Here is a 17750-nt window from a genome sequence, read left to right as displayed (position 1 = left end):
GTTCAAAGCAGATCTCCCTCCCTGGAGTTTGACGAATTCAACCTCAATTATGAAGCTGGTTTTCTCTCATCCTTAAAAAGAACTTGCAGAAACGTCCAAACCTTTTGTCCCCACAGCTTGAAAACTGTAACTATGCCCTTCATCTGGGCAAGACCAAGGCCAACTTCTCCCTGGTAGGCATTGGTGGGCAAGACTTGAACGAAGGCAAGCCAACACTCACATTAGCGCTGGTGTGGCAGCTCATGAGAAGGTAAGCATGGTCTCCGAGTTCGACCTTCATTTTATTGATACAACCCTGGGCGCACTGAGGAACTGAGTGAGAAACTGCTTTGGGTTTTCCCAGTGGTTGTTTATCATGGAATCTAATTTGCAGAAGTATTGAAAACTGCAAGGACCCAGATGTCTTGCGTTAACCTGGTTAATCGACCACCATCTGACTTCACAGATGTCTGAAATGGGATTTACTTACACAGTGGCTGCTTCCTGTGTCGCTAACACTTGGTAGAGGGTAGCTGTAGCACAGGGACATGGGCAAACCTCTGCTCTGGAGCTGTAAGCTGGACTATAAACTTAAAGTCCGGATATGAGACTTGAAAACACAACCTTCTGACTTGGGGATGAGTATTTGCCTCGCAAGCGGGAGGAATGGTTTTGAATCCCAGGCAGGACAAAACTTTAGGCAAGGTTTCTTACTCCACACACCAACCAGGCCAGTCTGGTGCAGAGAAACGAGAGAGAGAGAGTTTATCTCAGTGTCCTGGCCAACGATCCTCCAGTTAAATTGGTCAGTCACTTCATGGCTGTTGTGGGATCTTGTGGTTTGCAAATTGGCTGCTGCGTTTGCCTTTGAATACACAGTGACTGCGATTGCACTAATGTGCCTCGCAAGTGCTACCTTATGGGACTCCATCTGCCTTTTTTTTGTGTGTGTGTGTAATGTGGGAGGGAGAGGGAATAGGGTGAGATGTTAGCCTCAAAAAAAATTGTGGCTTGAGTAAATAAAATAATGCTTTGTATTTGCAGGTACACACTGAAGGTACTATCTGATCTGGGAGAAGGGGAAAAGGTGACGGATGATTTTATTATAAAATGGGTGAACGAAACACTTGCAAATGCAAAGAAGAGCAGCTCGATTACTAGCTTCAAGGTGAATTTTCTTGGGGGTTGAGTTGCATTGGAAAGTGGGGAACTGTCGGGAATGTTTAGCAGAGCCCCACTCCCAATGAGTTTAGTGTTGGACTGAGTGTTTTAAGCACGTTCTGGGAAGGTGGTTCAAAACTGCAAGTGTCCACTGGGGGGAATCAGCACTCCGTGAAATTACACTGTTTCAAGCCCACACTCGGAGCCGAGCTGAACATGGAGGAGCATGTTCGAGACAGCCCCCTCTACCCCACCCACCACAATCACCGTCATCCTGAATGAATGTTGAAAGAATAAGAAGCCCAGGACTGAAATCTGACCCCTGGTGGGAATCATCCCAATTCAGTCCCACAGGATGTTGTGAATTCCTTGNTTTTTTTGTGAAAAAAACACATGTTAAAAAGCCAAAACAAAAATCAGGTTTTTTTGCCAAAAATAGTTGGTTTAACCTTAAGCAACTAACCGATTAGAAGGTAAAATGCAATTTTCTCTCTGTTACCTTGAATATTTTGCCCATAAAATATACAGTCAATTCACTTTACAGTATATTCTGTGAAGCGCTTTGAGACGTCTCGAAGACGTGATAGGAGCTATATCAAATGCAAGGATTATTATTATTATATTCTTCACTGCAAGGCTGACATGCCAGTGCTGCACTGGGGTGTGCTTTGTTCTCCTCACGGCTGATATTTCAATGCAGGAAAACCCATGATGTCATCCTGCGAGTGAAACGATGACCTCACACTCGTGTGCATGTTTGTGTGTTGTGGGGGGCGGGGGTGCGGATGGCAGCACATACTGAGCCAGCCTGCATAATGGCCCAAAGTTTCTCTCCAGCTCCCACACATGCCTGCCCCTGACCTCACTTCCTGATCTTTTTGCAAATATCCTATACTAACAAATTGCCATTTGTTCTGTATCTCCAGTAAACGATCCTGCACCAATGGGTCCTCCACCTTGTCAATGCCAATAATGCTTTCTGTGTCTGATTTCCCCGCAGGATAAAAGCATCAGCACCAGTTTGCCAGTTATAGACTTGATAGATGCCATTGCCCGTAACGCAATCCGCTACGAGCTGGTCAAACACACAGACTTTTCAGACGCAGATAAGCTGAACAACGCTAAGTAAGTTTGCTCTCCAACATCAACTCTCGCTATTCTTAGTTGTCTGAAACTGTTTTATGTTACAGTGGCCGAAGGACATCTTTGCCGTGGGCACCAATGCTGCCTATTTTCTGCCCTTCGCACTCCCCCCCCTCCCGCCACCACACAACAACAACAACCACAAAATTATATTTATATAGCGCCTTTCACATACATTGGAAGAATGTCCCAAGGCGCAGGACAGTTAAAATAGCCGGAGGCATGATCGCACGATCAAAGAGCAAAGTCTTGAGACAGGCCTTGAGGAGGTAAAGGAAGGTCGGGGCGATGGAGGGATTCTGGGGTGTTCCAGGGGATGGGGTGCAGAAAAGTTGATGGCCTGACAGCAAATGGTGGGAAGTTCAGGGCGGGGGACATGAAGCAGGCCAGTGCCCACCAAGCAGTGGCAGCGGACAGGTTGGTATGATGTTAATAGGTCGCAGAAACGCTTTCATATTACAATGGCCAAAGGACAGTTTTGCCATGGCAACAAAAATTTGCATTTATGCAGCACCCTTCATGCGGGGTAGCGACCTGGAGAGTTTCGTGGGCCCCAGTGCTGCCTATTTTCTATCCTCCTCATTCCCTTCTCTGTCTTTGGCCTTAACGCCATTCTCCTCATCTCTCTTTCAGATACGCCATATCTGTGGCAAGAAAAATAGGAACGCGAGTATATGCTTTGCCCGAAGATCTGGTGGAAGTGAAGCCAAAGATGGTGATGACGGTCTTCGCTTGCTTAATGGGGAAAGGCTTGAAGCGGGTATGAAGAGATGCGGTTTCACCAAGTTCACACTCATTTCCGTCCGCCATATCAAACCAGTTCACAAAATCCATCTGTCAGATTCAGGTTTTCTTTTCTCCCCCCTTCCACCCACCCCTTCCTTCCTGGAAAAAAAATAGTTTTCAGCAAAAAAACATATGAGACACACGAGACTATTTTCAGAAACAAAACGCTAACTGGAAATTTTCACCCTTGAACGCTTATGGAATTCCTGTCTCTCCATTTGAAATTGACCTGTATTTAATTTTCCTATTGATGTTAAATTAAGATTTACACTCCTTCCAGGTTGCTTGTCACTGTGGAATTTTTTTTTGTTTGTGTCAATTGAAATCACTGATTTGTTCACTGTGCTCTCACAGACACTGGTTTCTCAATTTATCACAGAATTTAGTGATTTATCACTGTGCCACTGAATTCACTGGATTGGTCTCTGTGCCCTCACATGCAATGATTTATCACTGTGCTATCGCGTCCGCTGACTTGACATTGCACCATCCATCAATTTGTGTCTACTTTGTCCACATTGTAGCACATGTATCCAATGAGGTTGTTTCCAGGCACATTGGTGATGGGAGTGAGCTTCTGGACGGAAATAAGCGCCGAGTATAATCCCATCTATAATCATGAAATTGCACCTATTGAACACAAAGCATGTTGTGGATGAAAGTCGCAGAGTTGCCATTTAATTGAAGGCTTTGGATGTGGTTCGGATCGGGTAATTAGAGAGCGAGCAAGAGGTTCCTGAATGCCGCCAGGGCTCAGAGATTGAATTACTGCTTTTAACTTCTGTTGAAAGCCCCGGCGGCCGTTACATAACCAACAACGTTTTCAAAATTTACATGAGAGGCCCGAGTGACAGATACTGGGCGATTGCGAGGTTGTGACCATGTGGCAATGCTGAGACGCAAGACATGCTACAACAGTGGCCGCGAGACTGTCTCGCAGTTGATCGTGACAGCAGCGAGCCAGAATGCTGTGCAATTCATAACATGCGGTGCGAATAAATCCTGATAAAGGCAGAATCAGTTTCCTGAGCAATCGTAGGGGCAAATCTTTACAATTTAGCCATTCAATTGTTCTTGCGTTTTAATCAAACAGTTATTGAGTTTCTTTTGGGTCACATGCTGACTTGGTGATGCTTCCAGCAGCTGAGTGTGGCTCAGTTGGTAGCACTCTTGCCTCTGAGTCAGAGGTTGTAGCTTAAAATTCCATGCTCGGACTTTGAGCTCTTTAAGCCTGACATTCCCATCTCATGCTCGGCGAGGCGAACTGTCCTGTCTTCTTGTATAGGTGGATGTTAAAGATTCCATGGCACTCTTCGAAAAGGGAGGAGAGCTTCTCCCCATGGCTTGAACAACAACAACACCACCACCACAAGTAAAATTGATCATTTACTTCATGGCTGTTTGTGAGACATTGCTGTGCACAAATTGGCTGCCTTTAGTTTGTCTATATGTTCACAGTCATGGGGCAGCCTCGATAGTGCAGGGGTAGAGGTACAGTTTACAGACCAGGAGCTCACTGATTCAAATCCTGGTCCACACTGAGGTTTCTGGTGTTGGTCAGGGCAGCAAGGGGAGGCTAAATTGGCCCTATCCTTCCCTGGGTTAGAAGGCAAAACCAGCCAGGTTACCAGCTCCTGGAGCCCCTGCAGCCTCAACCTCTGTTGGTTGTACATGTGTGTGACAGACAGGTGAGGACAGATCAGGTTCAGCTGTGATACCCCTTTCAGTGCGTCAACCTGCCTTCGCTCACTGCCAAAGACTCACAGAGGAACTTGGATGGGGGGATAGCAGAGGGCAACCAACAGCTGTGGAACTGTACAACAGTGAGAGGCCAGACAAGGAGCAGAGAGCCAGAGTGGAGAAAATTAGCTTTGTGGTTTAGACTTCCATTGACGTTACTAGAATGCATATGATTTCAGCAACAAGTCTTTGCATTCAAATAAAGTATTACACCTTGACTGTTGTGGATCTCCGTGTTAGTTAGTGTGCTCGCCTTGCAAGCGAGAAGACCCGGGTTCGATTCCCAGGCGATTCCTTACTCCACACGCCTCTGTTTACCTAGCAGTAAGAAGGAACTGGGTTGTTAGTCAATTGGCGGATCGATTTCTGGGGGTAATAATCCCTCAAAAAAAAATTGGTCAGTCAATCCACAACTGTTTGTGAGACACTGCTGTACACAGTTGACTGCCGCATTTTGCCCTGAAAATACACAAAGTTAATCCACTTTACAATATATTCTGTGAAGCACATTGAGACATCTCAATGAATTGATAAAATGCTATATCAAATGCAAGGATCATCATTATTATAAGTCTTTGTTCATCTTTGGTAATCTTGCCTGTGCTGCAGTAACTGGCGAAACGTACATGGTGCTAACAGGGCGAGCTCTTGAGCAGAGTGAGAGCAAGTAAATTCAAGCGTGGGAGATTTATGGTCTCATAAAATAAAATTACTGAATTCTGAAAGGAAACTGGAGAAATCGTATTAAACTCTTCTGTAATTCTTCCCATAGACAATAGACTGCTAGCTCTCTCTGTTCACACTCACAAATGAGGTAAAGCCTTGGAATAAAAAAATAATATCTTTGCCTAAAAGATTTTTACATTTTCTCCAACCTTAATATTGGAATAACAATAATAATACTTGCATTTGATCCAGTGCCCTATCACGTCAACAAAATGTCTCCCATGTGTTTCACAAGATTTGTTGCAAAGTGGAGTGACTGTGTATTTGTATACAAAAGCAGCAGCCAATTTGGGCACAGCCTTGTCCCCGCAAACGCCATGAAATGAATAAACAATTTTTGTTTTGTGGGCCAGGACACCAGGAGAATCTCCCTTCTCTTTTTGGATAACCCACTGGATCTTTAACGTCCACCTGAACGTGACCTTGGTTTAACGTCTCACCTGAAGGCTGCTGCTGAATGCCTTCTGTATGACTTGCTGCACAGGAAGTGGAGGATGACTATGAATGACTATAACAATAATAATAATCCTTGCATTGATACAGTATAGTGTCTTATGTCATTGAGACGTCTAAAAGAGCTTCGCAGAATGTATTGTAAAGTGACTTGACTGTATACTTTGTGGGTGAAATGCGACAGCCACGAGTGAAGAGCAGTGTCTTGCTAACAGTTGTGGATTGAGTGATCACGTTTGGGGGGAGAGATTATTACCTGCAGAAAGCCATGTAATAAACAGCCACCAAACATCGCTGAGACCCTCTGCACAATTCCAAAAGCAGTGATTGTTCAGACGGCTGAATTCTGTACTATGTCTCTGAATTGCCCTGCAATAAAAAGAATGCTATTACATCAGTAATATTATAGTTATGACTTGAGACAACAACAACAACAAAATTACATTTCTAAAGCGCCTTTCACGTCAGAAGGATGTCCCAAGGTGCTGAAGCAACACAGATGCAGTCTTTTGGAAGGGTAACTTTCTTGCAGATTAACTTTGAATTGAAATAACTTGAAAAAATCAGTGACCTCCTTTGCCTAAGCATAAAATGTACATCTCATGATCACTTAAAATGGCACATCGTTACTGCAGTAACAATTACACAGTAATTAATGAAGGCAAGAAAAGCAGGTTAAAAAAATGGGCCCTTCATAATTAGATAGTTATCTGGGGAGGACAAGTTTGCAGGGTTATGGGGAGAGAGTGGTGGAGTGGGATTGAATTGTATAGCTCTTTTCAAAGAGCTGGCATAGACATGATGGGCCGAATGGCCTCCTTCAGGGCTGTATAATTCTACTGATTCTATGATTCATGCGATGATTATGGGTTAGAGATCTGAATTAATTCACCTTGCTGCTTTGCAAAACACTGTTACCTAAAGTGGGATCGATCTCAGGAGTTCACTATCCAGAAATCCAATTAATTAAAATCTATTTAGATAATAATCCTTGCATTTGATATAGCACCTTATCAAGTCAATGAGATGCCTCAAAGTGTTTCACAGAATATACTGTAAAGTGAATGGACTGTATATTTTGTGGGTGAAAATATAATTATAGAGACACAAAGTGACTGCCAGTGTGAAATTAACTCCGTTTCTGCTTTACTCTCTTGGTTTATATGGTGATAACTGGATTCAGTTTTCTTCACCAATGCAAGGCACCCGTCGCCACCATCTCCATCTCACGCTAAATGCCACCAAAACCTTTGTTTGTGCCTTTATCACCGCCCATCTCGCTGGTCTCTCTCCACCATCCATAAACTTCAACTTAGCCCAAACTCTGCCACCTGCATCCTCATCCTACCCAATCTCTGCTATCCCATCACGTCTGACCTCTCAAGGCTCCCTGTCTCCCAGCGGATTGATGTCATGGTCCTCACTCTCACCTTCACTCTCTATCAACAATACCAATAATACCAATAACATTCAGAATAACACCCTTCAAGCAGTATAAGAGTCTCAGGGCACTATCACCTCTTTATCTCTCTGATCTCCTACCCCACACCTCTGCCCGTGTCCTCAGTGCCATCTGGTGGCCAAGTATTCAGATACTACCCACCAAAGCTCTGGAACTCTCTACCCCTCCATCAGCCTCCTCCATCTCTCTCCTTCCATCCCACCTCCTCTCCGCAAGTCCTTAAATCCTGCCTTAATATCGATCGATCGATCTTAAGAAGGAGGATAAGAAGAAAAAGAAGAAAGATAAGAAAGCTGAGATAGATAGATGACAGTGAGGATTGACAAGAGACAGAGAGGGAGGTAGAGAAACACATACACACGTCACACTCTCACACATATATCTCACACACAAATACACAGACTCACACACAGACACACACACAGACTCACTCACACACAGACACACACACAGACTCACTCACACACAGACCCACTCACACACAGACACACACACAGACTCACTCACACACAGACTCACTCACACAGACACACTCACACACAGACACACAGATAGACACACTCACACACACAGACACACTCATACACACACACAGACACACTCACACACAGACACACACACAGACTCACTCACACACAGATACACACACACACAGACTCACTCACACACAGACACACTCACATACACACAGAATCACTCACACACAGATACACACACAGACACACACACACAGACACACACACAGACACTCTCACACACAAACACACACAGAGAATCACTCACACACAGACACACACACAGACTCACTCACATACACACAGAATCACTCACACATAGACACACACACACACTCACACACAGACACACTCACACGCAGACACACACACAGACTCACTCACAGACACACACACACACAGACTCACTCACACACAGATACACACAGACTCACACACACACAGACTCACTCACAAAAACACACACACACTCACACAGACAGACAGACACACACACACACACTTACATCACAGCAGGGAAAGCTGTTTGTTGCTGTGGGTGTCTGGCTCCTGATTAAAGAGATGGTGGGAGACAAATGAGTCTCTCCTGGGAGCCAACGTGGTGCAAACACAATAAACGAAAGGAAGAAATCTCGCGGTGTGTTAGGGTTTTGGGGTTTTGTTTTTTAAGACAAAATTGTAATAAAACAGGAAAATGATGCACAGAGAGAGAGAGAGAATATAAGTTGCACATGCGCGCTGCCCATCTGTCTCCATCCCCAGCCAGAGGCACAGACAGGGAGACAGAGAGAGGCACAGACAGGGAGACAGACAGGGAGACAGACAGGGAGACAGAGAGAGGCACAGACAGGGAGACAGACAGGGAGACAGAGAGAGGCACAGACAGGGAGACAGACAGGGAGACAGAGAGAGGCACAGACAGGGAGACAGACAGGGAGACAGAGAGAGGCACAGACAGGGAGACAGAGAGAGGCACAGACAGGGAGACAGACAGGGAGACAGAGAGAGGCACAGACAGGGAGACAGAGAGAGGCACAGACAGGGAGACAGACAGAGGGACAGAGAGAGGCACAGACAGGGAGACAGAGAGAGGGACAGACAGGGAGACAGAGAGAGGGACAGACAGGGAGACAGACAGGGAGACAGAGAGAGGCACAGACAGGGAGACAGAGAGAGGCACAGACAGGGAGACAGAGAGAGGCACAGACAGGGAGACAGACAGGGAGACAGAGAGAGGCACAGACAGAGGAACACAGAGAGAGAGAGAGAGACAGAAGGACAGAGAGAGGGACAGACAGAGAGAGTGACAGCGGATAATCTCAGCAAATATTACAAAACACCTCCTCCTGTCGCTGCTTTTATGGGGAATGCAAACGACGGAAAACGGTGCAATCAAATTTGCTTCGATATATAAACGCTACACACATATATATATATATATATACACACATTATATATATATACTTCTTATATATATATAAAAAAATATATATATATATATTTATATAAAAGAGGTGCGCCTGGCGACGTTTTGGGGGAAATTTTGCCCAAATACGGGCAGGGAAAGGCAGTGGGAGGTTGTGAGGAGGGGAAGAGGGTTTAAAAAGGGGGTGAGGGTTTGGACCTTGTTTTTGTTTTGGGGGGTGGGGAGGGGGGTCCCCTGTGAACAGCCCCAAAAGGGGGTGACAGGCTGAGGGATGCCCTGGTGCCCACAGTATGGCCAACCTGTACCAGAGCACCGAGTCCTCCTCTCCCAACAAGTATCTGGCCCTGAAGGACGTGAGGGAAGTCAAGGAGGAGACCACCATCGACGAGAAGCTCTTCCTCTTGGCCTGTGAGAAAGGTAATGGCTTTGCACATAATAATAATAATAATAATCATAATCATAATGATAGTAATATCTCCTAATACCCTCCTTCCCTTCTTTCTGTCTGGGTCCGCGGCTCGTGTTGCCTCCCGTGAGGTTATGATTAGCAATAATCATCATAATAATTCCTGCATTTTTACACAGCACCGTATCGTGTGCCGTCGGACCATCTCGAAGCGCTTCGCAGAATATGTAGAGGTATATGTATGTATATATGTGTATATATATATATATATATAATCCGTGCATTTTGGTGCAGCACCTTTCACGTCGGGAGGATGTCCCGAAGCGCTTCACTGGATTTTACTGTGAAGTCGAGTAATCGTGTATTTTCTGGCAGCCAATTTACGCGCAGCAGTGTCCCACAAACAGCCATGGAGTGAGTGCCCAATTTTTTTTATATATGGGATTGTTAGCCAGGACGAGGATCCATTTAAGTTAACCCTGGTCACTCGATGGGCCGCACTTTAAAAGCGAGTTATACATAATACTGTCGCTGAAAATATCTCCCTGCGATTGTGAGCTGTCATTGGCTTAATGGGAATGTCACTCATGCAATGCAGAATGCACAGGTTTGAATATACATCTTATATTAAAAAGAGGAGGGTTGATTTAAGGAAAAATTCTAGTACAGTATATCAATGTGATTTTAGAAGCTAATGGGTGGGCCAGCAAATATTACCCCAAGGGCCGCCTGTAGTAGGGTAATAATAATAACCCTGTTTTATGACGTGCTACAATGTCAAAATATCTCAAAGAGCTTGACAAATAACTGCTGTAAGGTATAGTTCCAATCAATTCCAATCCCAGTCAGTCCACACTGCCTCTTCGCCCTTTCGAGACTGAGAAAATTAATATCGCGTCTGAAAACCCTGTGTGCTCAGTGTGGGGGCCTGGGACATGGGCAGAGGAAGAGAGAGGAAATCTGGGGGTCTTGGTGGAGCTGTCTTAACACCCTGGGACAATGTTACGCACGCAGTAATCCAAGACCGATTTGGAGATTTCGATTTGATATTTGGGCAGTCCTTCCTTGGACAAGTGCTGCTATATGCTATCACCAATTCCAAGTTCTCTCTTTCATTTACAAATACGCAGTCACTATAATTCATGGTGATCTCGTTTAAACCTTCTGACTCGGAGGCGAGATTACTATCAACTGAGCAAGGCTGAAGATCCCATGGTACTGTTCAAAAAAGAGAAGGGAGTTTTTTTTCCTGGCCAGAAATCTTCTAGAATAACTAATGGATCGCTTTATGGCTTTGGAATTCGACTGTGTGCCAAAAGGGCTGTTGTGTTTCCTGCAAAAAAAACACAAACCCTTCTCTTGTCTGCATGCCTCTAGTTCAGTTGGAAGATCTTTGCAAAGTGTTCAGTTGTTTTGCTAAATATTTTGTTTAAAGTTTCCAGTTGTGTGGCATCAGCACAACAAGACAGGGTTAGTGTGAAGTAAGTACACATACTGTCTCTGTCCCTGGGATGCTTATTGAGTGATCAAGTGAAGAAAACGACAATAATGAGCCTCTCAGGTATTGCTACAGAAGTAACCAGAGAACAACAGAGAATTAAAACAGTATTGTCTCCAGTACCAGACCAAGTGATGAAATAGCACAAGGAGAACAACATTTCAAATACTGCATTTAAAGCTGATATTAATGTAAGGTCGATCATGTATTTCAACCAAAAGAAAATTGGTACAGTAAAATTGGAACAAAATGCTGATTCCAGTATTGCTAATAACAACAACAACAACAAGATTCCATTTATAGAGCGCCTTTCACGTCAGGAGGACGTCCCAAGGCGCTGATAACAGCACCATCTCGCTTCTGGACTCTCCTGTTGCTTTGTTGTGTGGGACAGATGTTTGGTCTCTGCTTGCACTCTGTTAAACATTTTCAATGTTCTGTGTCATTTGATCTTGTATTCACTTGGGTCCCTGCAATCAGCTGGATCTCTCTACCACGCTACACGTCACTTGAGGTTGAAGAGTTATTTCAGTTAGACTAATTCACTTTATTGTTCCAACATTCCCTTGGGAGGGGTCACTACAAATCCTTAAAGTACAATTGATCGAAAAGTTACAATTGTTATCTTTTATTAAATATTCCCTTAAAAAATACTTAGGATGAGACATTAAACTGAGGCTCCTTCTGGTCAATCACGCCATAATTGTTTGTGGGACGTTGCTGTGCGCAATTGTACTGTTGCCTACAAATACGCAGTCACTTCATTTCACAGTAAATCCTATCAAGCGCTTTGAGGCATCCTTCCGACATGACAAGGCACTATGCCAAATGCAAGGATTATTTATTATAATTTGAGATGGTACTGTAAATCAAGTGATACATGATTCGCAGGAAAGTATATTGAAGGAATTGTTGTGGCATAAATTCTAACCATTGAGAGTGAGGTATGTGCCAGGAGCACTCATGATACAGCCTCGTCAATTACAGTATCCTTCACATGTGGTACTCGGCTGACTGCTGCTTGTGGTTCCAGGCCTCTATCCGTGTCCTACCCAGGTCCCTGGTGCAGGTTTTCTGACTGATTAGGGTTGGGGGTTGTGTTCCTCTTTCCTCTTCTATTGCGTGCTCTCCAGGAAAGGAAGGTGTGTATGTTGTGTGTGTATGTATGAGTGGGGGGGTGTATTTGGAGGCAGGGCTGTCCCACCTTCCATGCTCCAATCTCCTTTCCTGGTGAAGCGTTCCTGACAGAAGCCTTTGAGTAAGGCATGGTTTGGGTTGAGTTGGGTTGTGGTCCTTGGCAAAATATTAGCAACACTGACATATACAAAAATAGCGCTATTTTTGTGTACGTCACAGTTTATTCCACAAGAAAGGGAGTGCTCCTCGCTGTGAGCGACGGAGTCACAGATTGCTTGAGAACGCGATCCTCGTGAGTGTGTGAAGATAAATTGTCTTGAAGGCTGCTTCTGCCGGGGGGTGATCCTGAACAGCACGTTCTCGTTTAAAGTGGGGCATTCTTTTTTAATGTGTGTTCCATTGTAACTGTCTGCCTTGCTGTGTGTTTCAGGAGATTATTACATGGTGAAAAAGCTGCTGGACGAGAAGACTGGCGAGCTGAATATTAACTGTGTGGATGTCCTCGGGCGCAATGCAGTCACCATCGCAATTGAAAATGAGAATCTGGACATCCTACAGCTTCTCTTGGATCACGGCTGTCAGGTTGCCAGCATTTTACTCTCCGCGAGATCTCTGCGAGATCTACCTGCAATTAGGGCTTTAAGCGATCGCTAGATTTGTTTTGGCCTCAGAAGGTCATTCAGCCCATTTCACCTCATCCTTTCCGATTGCTCGCTTTACTGTTCCTCCTATCACAGCAGCACGGAGCTTTTTTTAATGAGTCCCCTTAACCCACTCTCCCGTGCAACCTGTTCCAGTCGTTAATTACACCAATGACTTGCATTTGTGTTAATCCCTTGTATTAATATTAATCACTACCCTGCGGGAAAGGTGCTGTGTACATACAAATTGTTGTTATTACCTTCTGGGTAAAGAAATACTTCCTGGTGCAAACCCTCGACATGGAAAGTCCTCCTGAAGTGATGTGAGAGGTCCTATACGAATGTAAATTTATTGTTGTTGTCATTTGCAGCTCTGTGTATCAGCCTGGCGAAGTGGTAGCACTCTCGCCTCTGAGTCAGAAGATTGTGGGTTCAAGCCCCACTTCGGAACTTGGAATCACATAGTCTAAGCTGACACTCCAGTGTGGTGCTGGAGGGGTGTTGCATTGTCGGAGGTGCCATCCTTCAGATGAGGCTTTAAACCGAGGTCCTGTCTGCCTGTTTGGGTGTATGTTAAAAGATCTCGTGGCACTAATCGAAAAGAGAAAGGAATTTCTCTCGGTGTGCTGGCCAACAATGCCCCAGATAAAGTTGTTCACTCGCTCCACAGCTATTGGTGGGACATTGCTGTGTGCAATTGGCTGCTGTGTTTCACCCAAAATACACAGCCAATCCACTTTACAATATGTCTTATTAAGTGCCTTGAGACGACTCAACGACCTGATAAGGCGCTATATCAAATGCAAGGATTGTTATTATTATTAAACCTGTGTGCTCTTGATTTATGATCTTGGTGCAGCTTGTAGAAATGGCTCAATTGATTTTTTTCTCTTCCCCCCACTCCCCTCCTCATTCCCACTCCCCACCCAGACTACAGATGCTCTTCTGGTGGCGATCGGCTCTGAGGTTGTTGGAGCTGTTGACATTCTTCTTAATCATCGTCCCCGGCGTTCGTCCAAGCCAACCATAGCGGTCAGTCATGTTCATGTTTCCTTCAAGAGCTGTATGCTTGTTCTTTCTTCCTCTTTGCACAACAGAGTCTTCATTGCTTTGCACAATTAGCCTGCTACGTTTGCCTACAAATACACAGCCAGTCCGCTTTACACTAAATCCTGTGAAGTGCTCCCAATGTGAAAGTTGCTATACCAAATACAAGGATTATATTATTATTGTTATTATTGAAATGATGTTGTTAAGGAAATTGGGACAGAAACGTTTGGTCTCCCCACAATGCAAATAATTATATTGGTAAATATCGATCTCTGTCAAGGGTAATGTTACTGTAAATATCGTTGGATTGTTTATCAGGCATTGCTTCATGTCAGTGCCAAACATTGCTACATTTGATATTTCAGGCTTATGTAAGCATCCTACATTTGGCTGCCTGCAATCTTGATGTTGGCACTCATGCAACAAGTTAAGAAGCATCTCAATTATTTCAACTTTCGCTTTCATCCAAAAGGGGGCAGGAGTGGAGTGTTTGCTGTTTGCATTGCTTTGGGTGGTTTTGGAGGTAGAATCGTGGGATCTTACTGCACAAAAGGAGGCCATTCTGCCCATCATCCTGTGCCGGCTCTTTGAAAGCGCTACCAACTAGTCCCGCTCCCCCACTCTTACCTCATAGCCCTGCAAATTCTTCCTTTTTAAGTACCTATCTAATTCCCTTTTGAAAGCTACTATTGAATCTGCTTCCACCACCCTTTCAGGCAGTGCATTCCAAACAGCAACAGCTCTCTGGGATGGTTTATATTAACTTGCCATAAACTGAAAACAAAACTTTATCTGTCTATGTCCTAAATTTGAGCCGCAGTGATTAATATTTAATATTGATCATTTAACTATTTAAATGCAATGAGATTTAATATTTTATATTTCTTCCAAATTCCCATATTTCTTCCAAAATCTGCCTCTGTCATCTTAAAGGGAAAATGCCTTTGTAGGGAGTGCGTCGATGCTCAGTATCCCCTGTCCCCCTGATATAGAAGAAAAATCTAATTAAATTACATTCACGAAGTTGAATAAATATGTGTTTTTGCATCTTTTCTGCTAGAAGAAATAAGTTTAAAGGAGGCAGAGCTCTTGAAAAGCGAATTATTTTATTTGGCTAAATGTTTAGCTGTTTATGCAGAATGAATGTAGAGTTTGTGTAACATCTGCAATGAGCGGAACAAATAGCAGCTCCATACAGTTATCCCAACAAACCCGGCCTCTTGACACTGGACAGTAACCTGCCAAACAAATAGGAACCCCACACAGTTACAGACATAAATCTGGACCCATATTTCTTCCAAAATCTTACTCTGTCATCTTAAAGGGAAAATACCTTTGTAGGGAGTACGTCTATGCTCAGTATCCCCTGTCCTCCAGATATAGAAGAAAAATCTAATTATAAAGTTTATGAGTGCCCTAACTTTTAATCTACTGCCTGTGACATGCTTCCTGATGCCGTTAACTCTGTTATGGGGATGAACTGTGTCCAAGATCAGCTCTAATGAGTTTGATAGGGCAAGTGCTTTGGAAACAATTCCTCAGCTCCTGCATGTTTTGAAACAATAATAACAGAGGCCTTTTGCAGGACTGCTGGTACCTTCATTTGATACTATCTCCGGTGAGGACAGGTGTTTAGAGGGAATGAACTTGTTTAGAAAAGCAAGAGTTTATTTGCCACAATTAAAGTTTTTAATTGTATATCTGATTGACGTTGTCAAGAATAACAAAGGGAATTGACAAGTTAGGGAGGGTCTGATGCTGCCCTCTGGTAGAAGGTTCCAAGCCAAGGGGACATAATCTTAAAATTGGAACTAGGTTGGTTAGAATTGAGATCAGAAGATCTTTCTTTACACAGAGGCCTGTAGTAATGTGGATTGCACTGCACCAGAAGATTGTTAGAGGCAGAATCAATTGGGTTGCTTAGTAGATGGGAATATAAATAGATAATAAAGGTGCATGAGGGAAATGGGATTGAAAGGTCTGGCGTGATCTAACTGGTAGGACAGGTTGAATAGCATTTTCTTATTACTTCAGATATCAGTTGGTCGAAATCTTGCCTGTGAGTCAGAATGTCCCATGTCGGGAGTTTGAACATGCGTCATCTCGGCTGACATTCCAATGTAGTGCTGGGGGTGTGCTGCAGTTTTGGAGGTACTCTCCTTAGGATGACACATTAAACTAATTTCCTGTCAGCCTTTTAAGGCAGAAATTAAAGATGCCATGGCACTATTCAAAAAGACAAGGGAGCTTCTCCCAATCTTGGCCAACAAACTTTTGGGATAAAGTTTGTCATTCACTTCTTGGCTGCAACAACAACAAAATTACATTTGTGTAGCGCATTTCACGTCGGGAGGACGTCTCAAGGAGCTGGACAATCTGTGTTTCGGACCCCAGCTGGGGGATTGGGGAGGGTGGAGGGCAGGGGGGACGCAGGGTGATCAAAAGCACGGTCGAAGAGGAGGGTCTTGAGATGGGACTTGAAGGAGGAAAGAGAGGGGCAAGTCTGCTGTGTTCACCTACAAAATACACAGTCACTACACTTTACAGTGTATCTTGTGAAGTGGTTTGGTCCTGCTGAAGTGAAAGGTACAATATCAAATGTAAGTATTTTTAAATTATTCTTATAACTACAATAGAGATTTCCACACTGATTGGCAACAACCACAACACTCGAGGGAAAAATTGTGTAGCTGATAACTCCACACATGCACACAACCAACATTTCTTGCTTACATTGCAGTCCAACTTCGACATCGATGCAGATAAACAGACATGTGGATAGATGGTGAATGGCTAATCTGCTCTACATATTTACCTCTGTAGCCAGGGGAGGGAATACTTGGGAGAGTAACTTCCAATGTCACTTTCCCTTTAAGGCGGCCAAGCCAGATTCTGGAAGAAATATCTGTGCAGATTTATGTGTGTAACTGTATAGAGTTGCTGTCTGCTCGGCAGGGTTCGGGGTCAGTGTCAGAGGCTGTGTTTGTTGTGATATCTGTATGGAGCTGCTGTTTATCCCATCCATTCGTCTGTCTGTTGCCGATTGGAACACAAACACTACATTCATTCTGCCTTAGACTTGCAGGATTTTAGCCAAACAAACAAATAAATAAATACATACATAAATTAAGTGAGTTTTAATCCTTCCATTGTTGAGAAGTGTGCGTCCATTAGTACAAAAAAAATTACTTGTAAAAATAATATATTGTACATCTAAATCTAATGGAATGCATTCTTCCAGACTTGATTTCCCTTTAACCCTTACCTTGCTGAATAGACTGGAACTAATCAACACTGTACAGCAGCTGCAACTTCCAATGCCTTCACTCTTGCTCTGCTGAGGACATTAAAGATATCACGGCACTGCTCGAAAGGAGAAGGGAGTTTCTCTCTCCCAGTGTCCTGGCCAGCAATCCCCCAGATAACACTGATCATTCACTTTGACTGTTTGCTGGATTTTGCTGTGTACAAATCGTCTGCTGTGTTTGGCTACAAAATTCGCAGTCACTACACTTTACAACAAATCCTGTGAAAGGCTTAGTGTCGTCCTCCTGACGTGAAAGGAGCTATATCAAATGAAAGAATCATTATTTATTGTTTAGTCCGGGCTATAATTATTTGAGAGGA

The 17750-nt window shown here is 43.9% G+C and overlaps 2 protein-coding genes across 3 annotated transcripts in view; both read left to right on the top strand.

Moving 5' to 3' along the window:
* LOC103178143 (plastin-1) overlaps window positions 1-3348 on the top strand; it is a 39810-nt gene extending 36462 nt beyond the window's left edge. For both annotated transcript variants that reach the window (XM_007892757.2, XM_007892840.2), the window contains 4 exons: window positions 117-250; window positions 1024-1147; window positions 2141-2265; window positions 2917-3348. In XM_007892757.2, coding sequence (XP_007890948.1) covers window positions 117-250; window positions 1024-1147; window positions 2141-2265; window positions 2917-3049 — 516 coding nt within the window. In that variant the 3' untranslated portion in view covers window positions 3050-3348. The remainder of the gene's footprint in view (window positions 1-116; window positions 251-1023; window positions 1148-2140; window positions 2266-2916) is intronic.
* A 6177-nt stretch (window positions 3349-9525) lies between these two features.
* trpc1 (transient receptor potential cation channel, subfamily C, member 1) overlaps window positions 9526-17750 on the top strand; it is a 29637-nt gene continuing 21412 nt past the window's right edge. The window contains 3 exon segments of the mRNA XM_007892689.2: window positions 9526-9808; window positions 12863-13014; window positions 14004-14105. Of these exon segments, the coding sequence (XP_007890880.2) occupies window positions 9682-9808; window positions 12863-13014; window positions 14004-14105 (381 nt within the window). The 5' untranslated portion in view covers window positions 9526-9681.

Source organism: Callorhinchus milii, unplaced genomic scaffold (genome assembly GCF_018977255.1).
Source record: "Callorhinchus milii isolate IMCB2004 unplaced genomic scaffold, IMCB_Cmil_1.0 Scaffold11, whole genome shotgun sequence".
Taxonomy (NCBI): domain Eukaryota; kingdom Metazoa; phylum Chordata; class Chondrichthyes; order Chimaeriformes; family Callorhinchidae; genus Callorhinchus; species Callorhinchus milii.
This window is presented reverse-complemented; position numbering and strand designations above follow the sequence as displayed.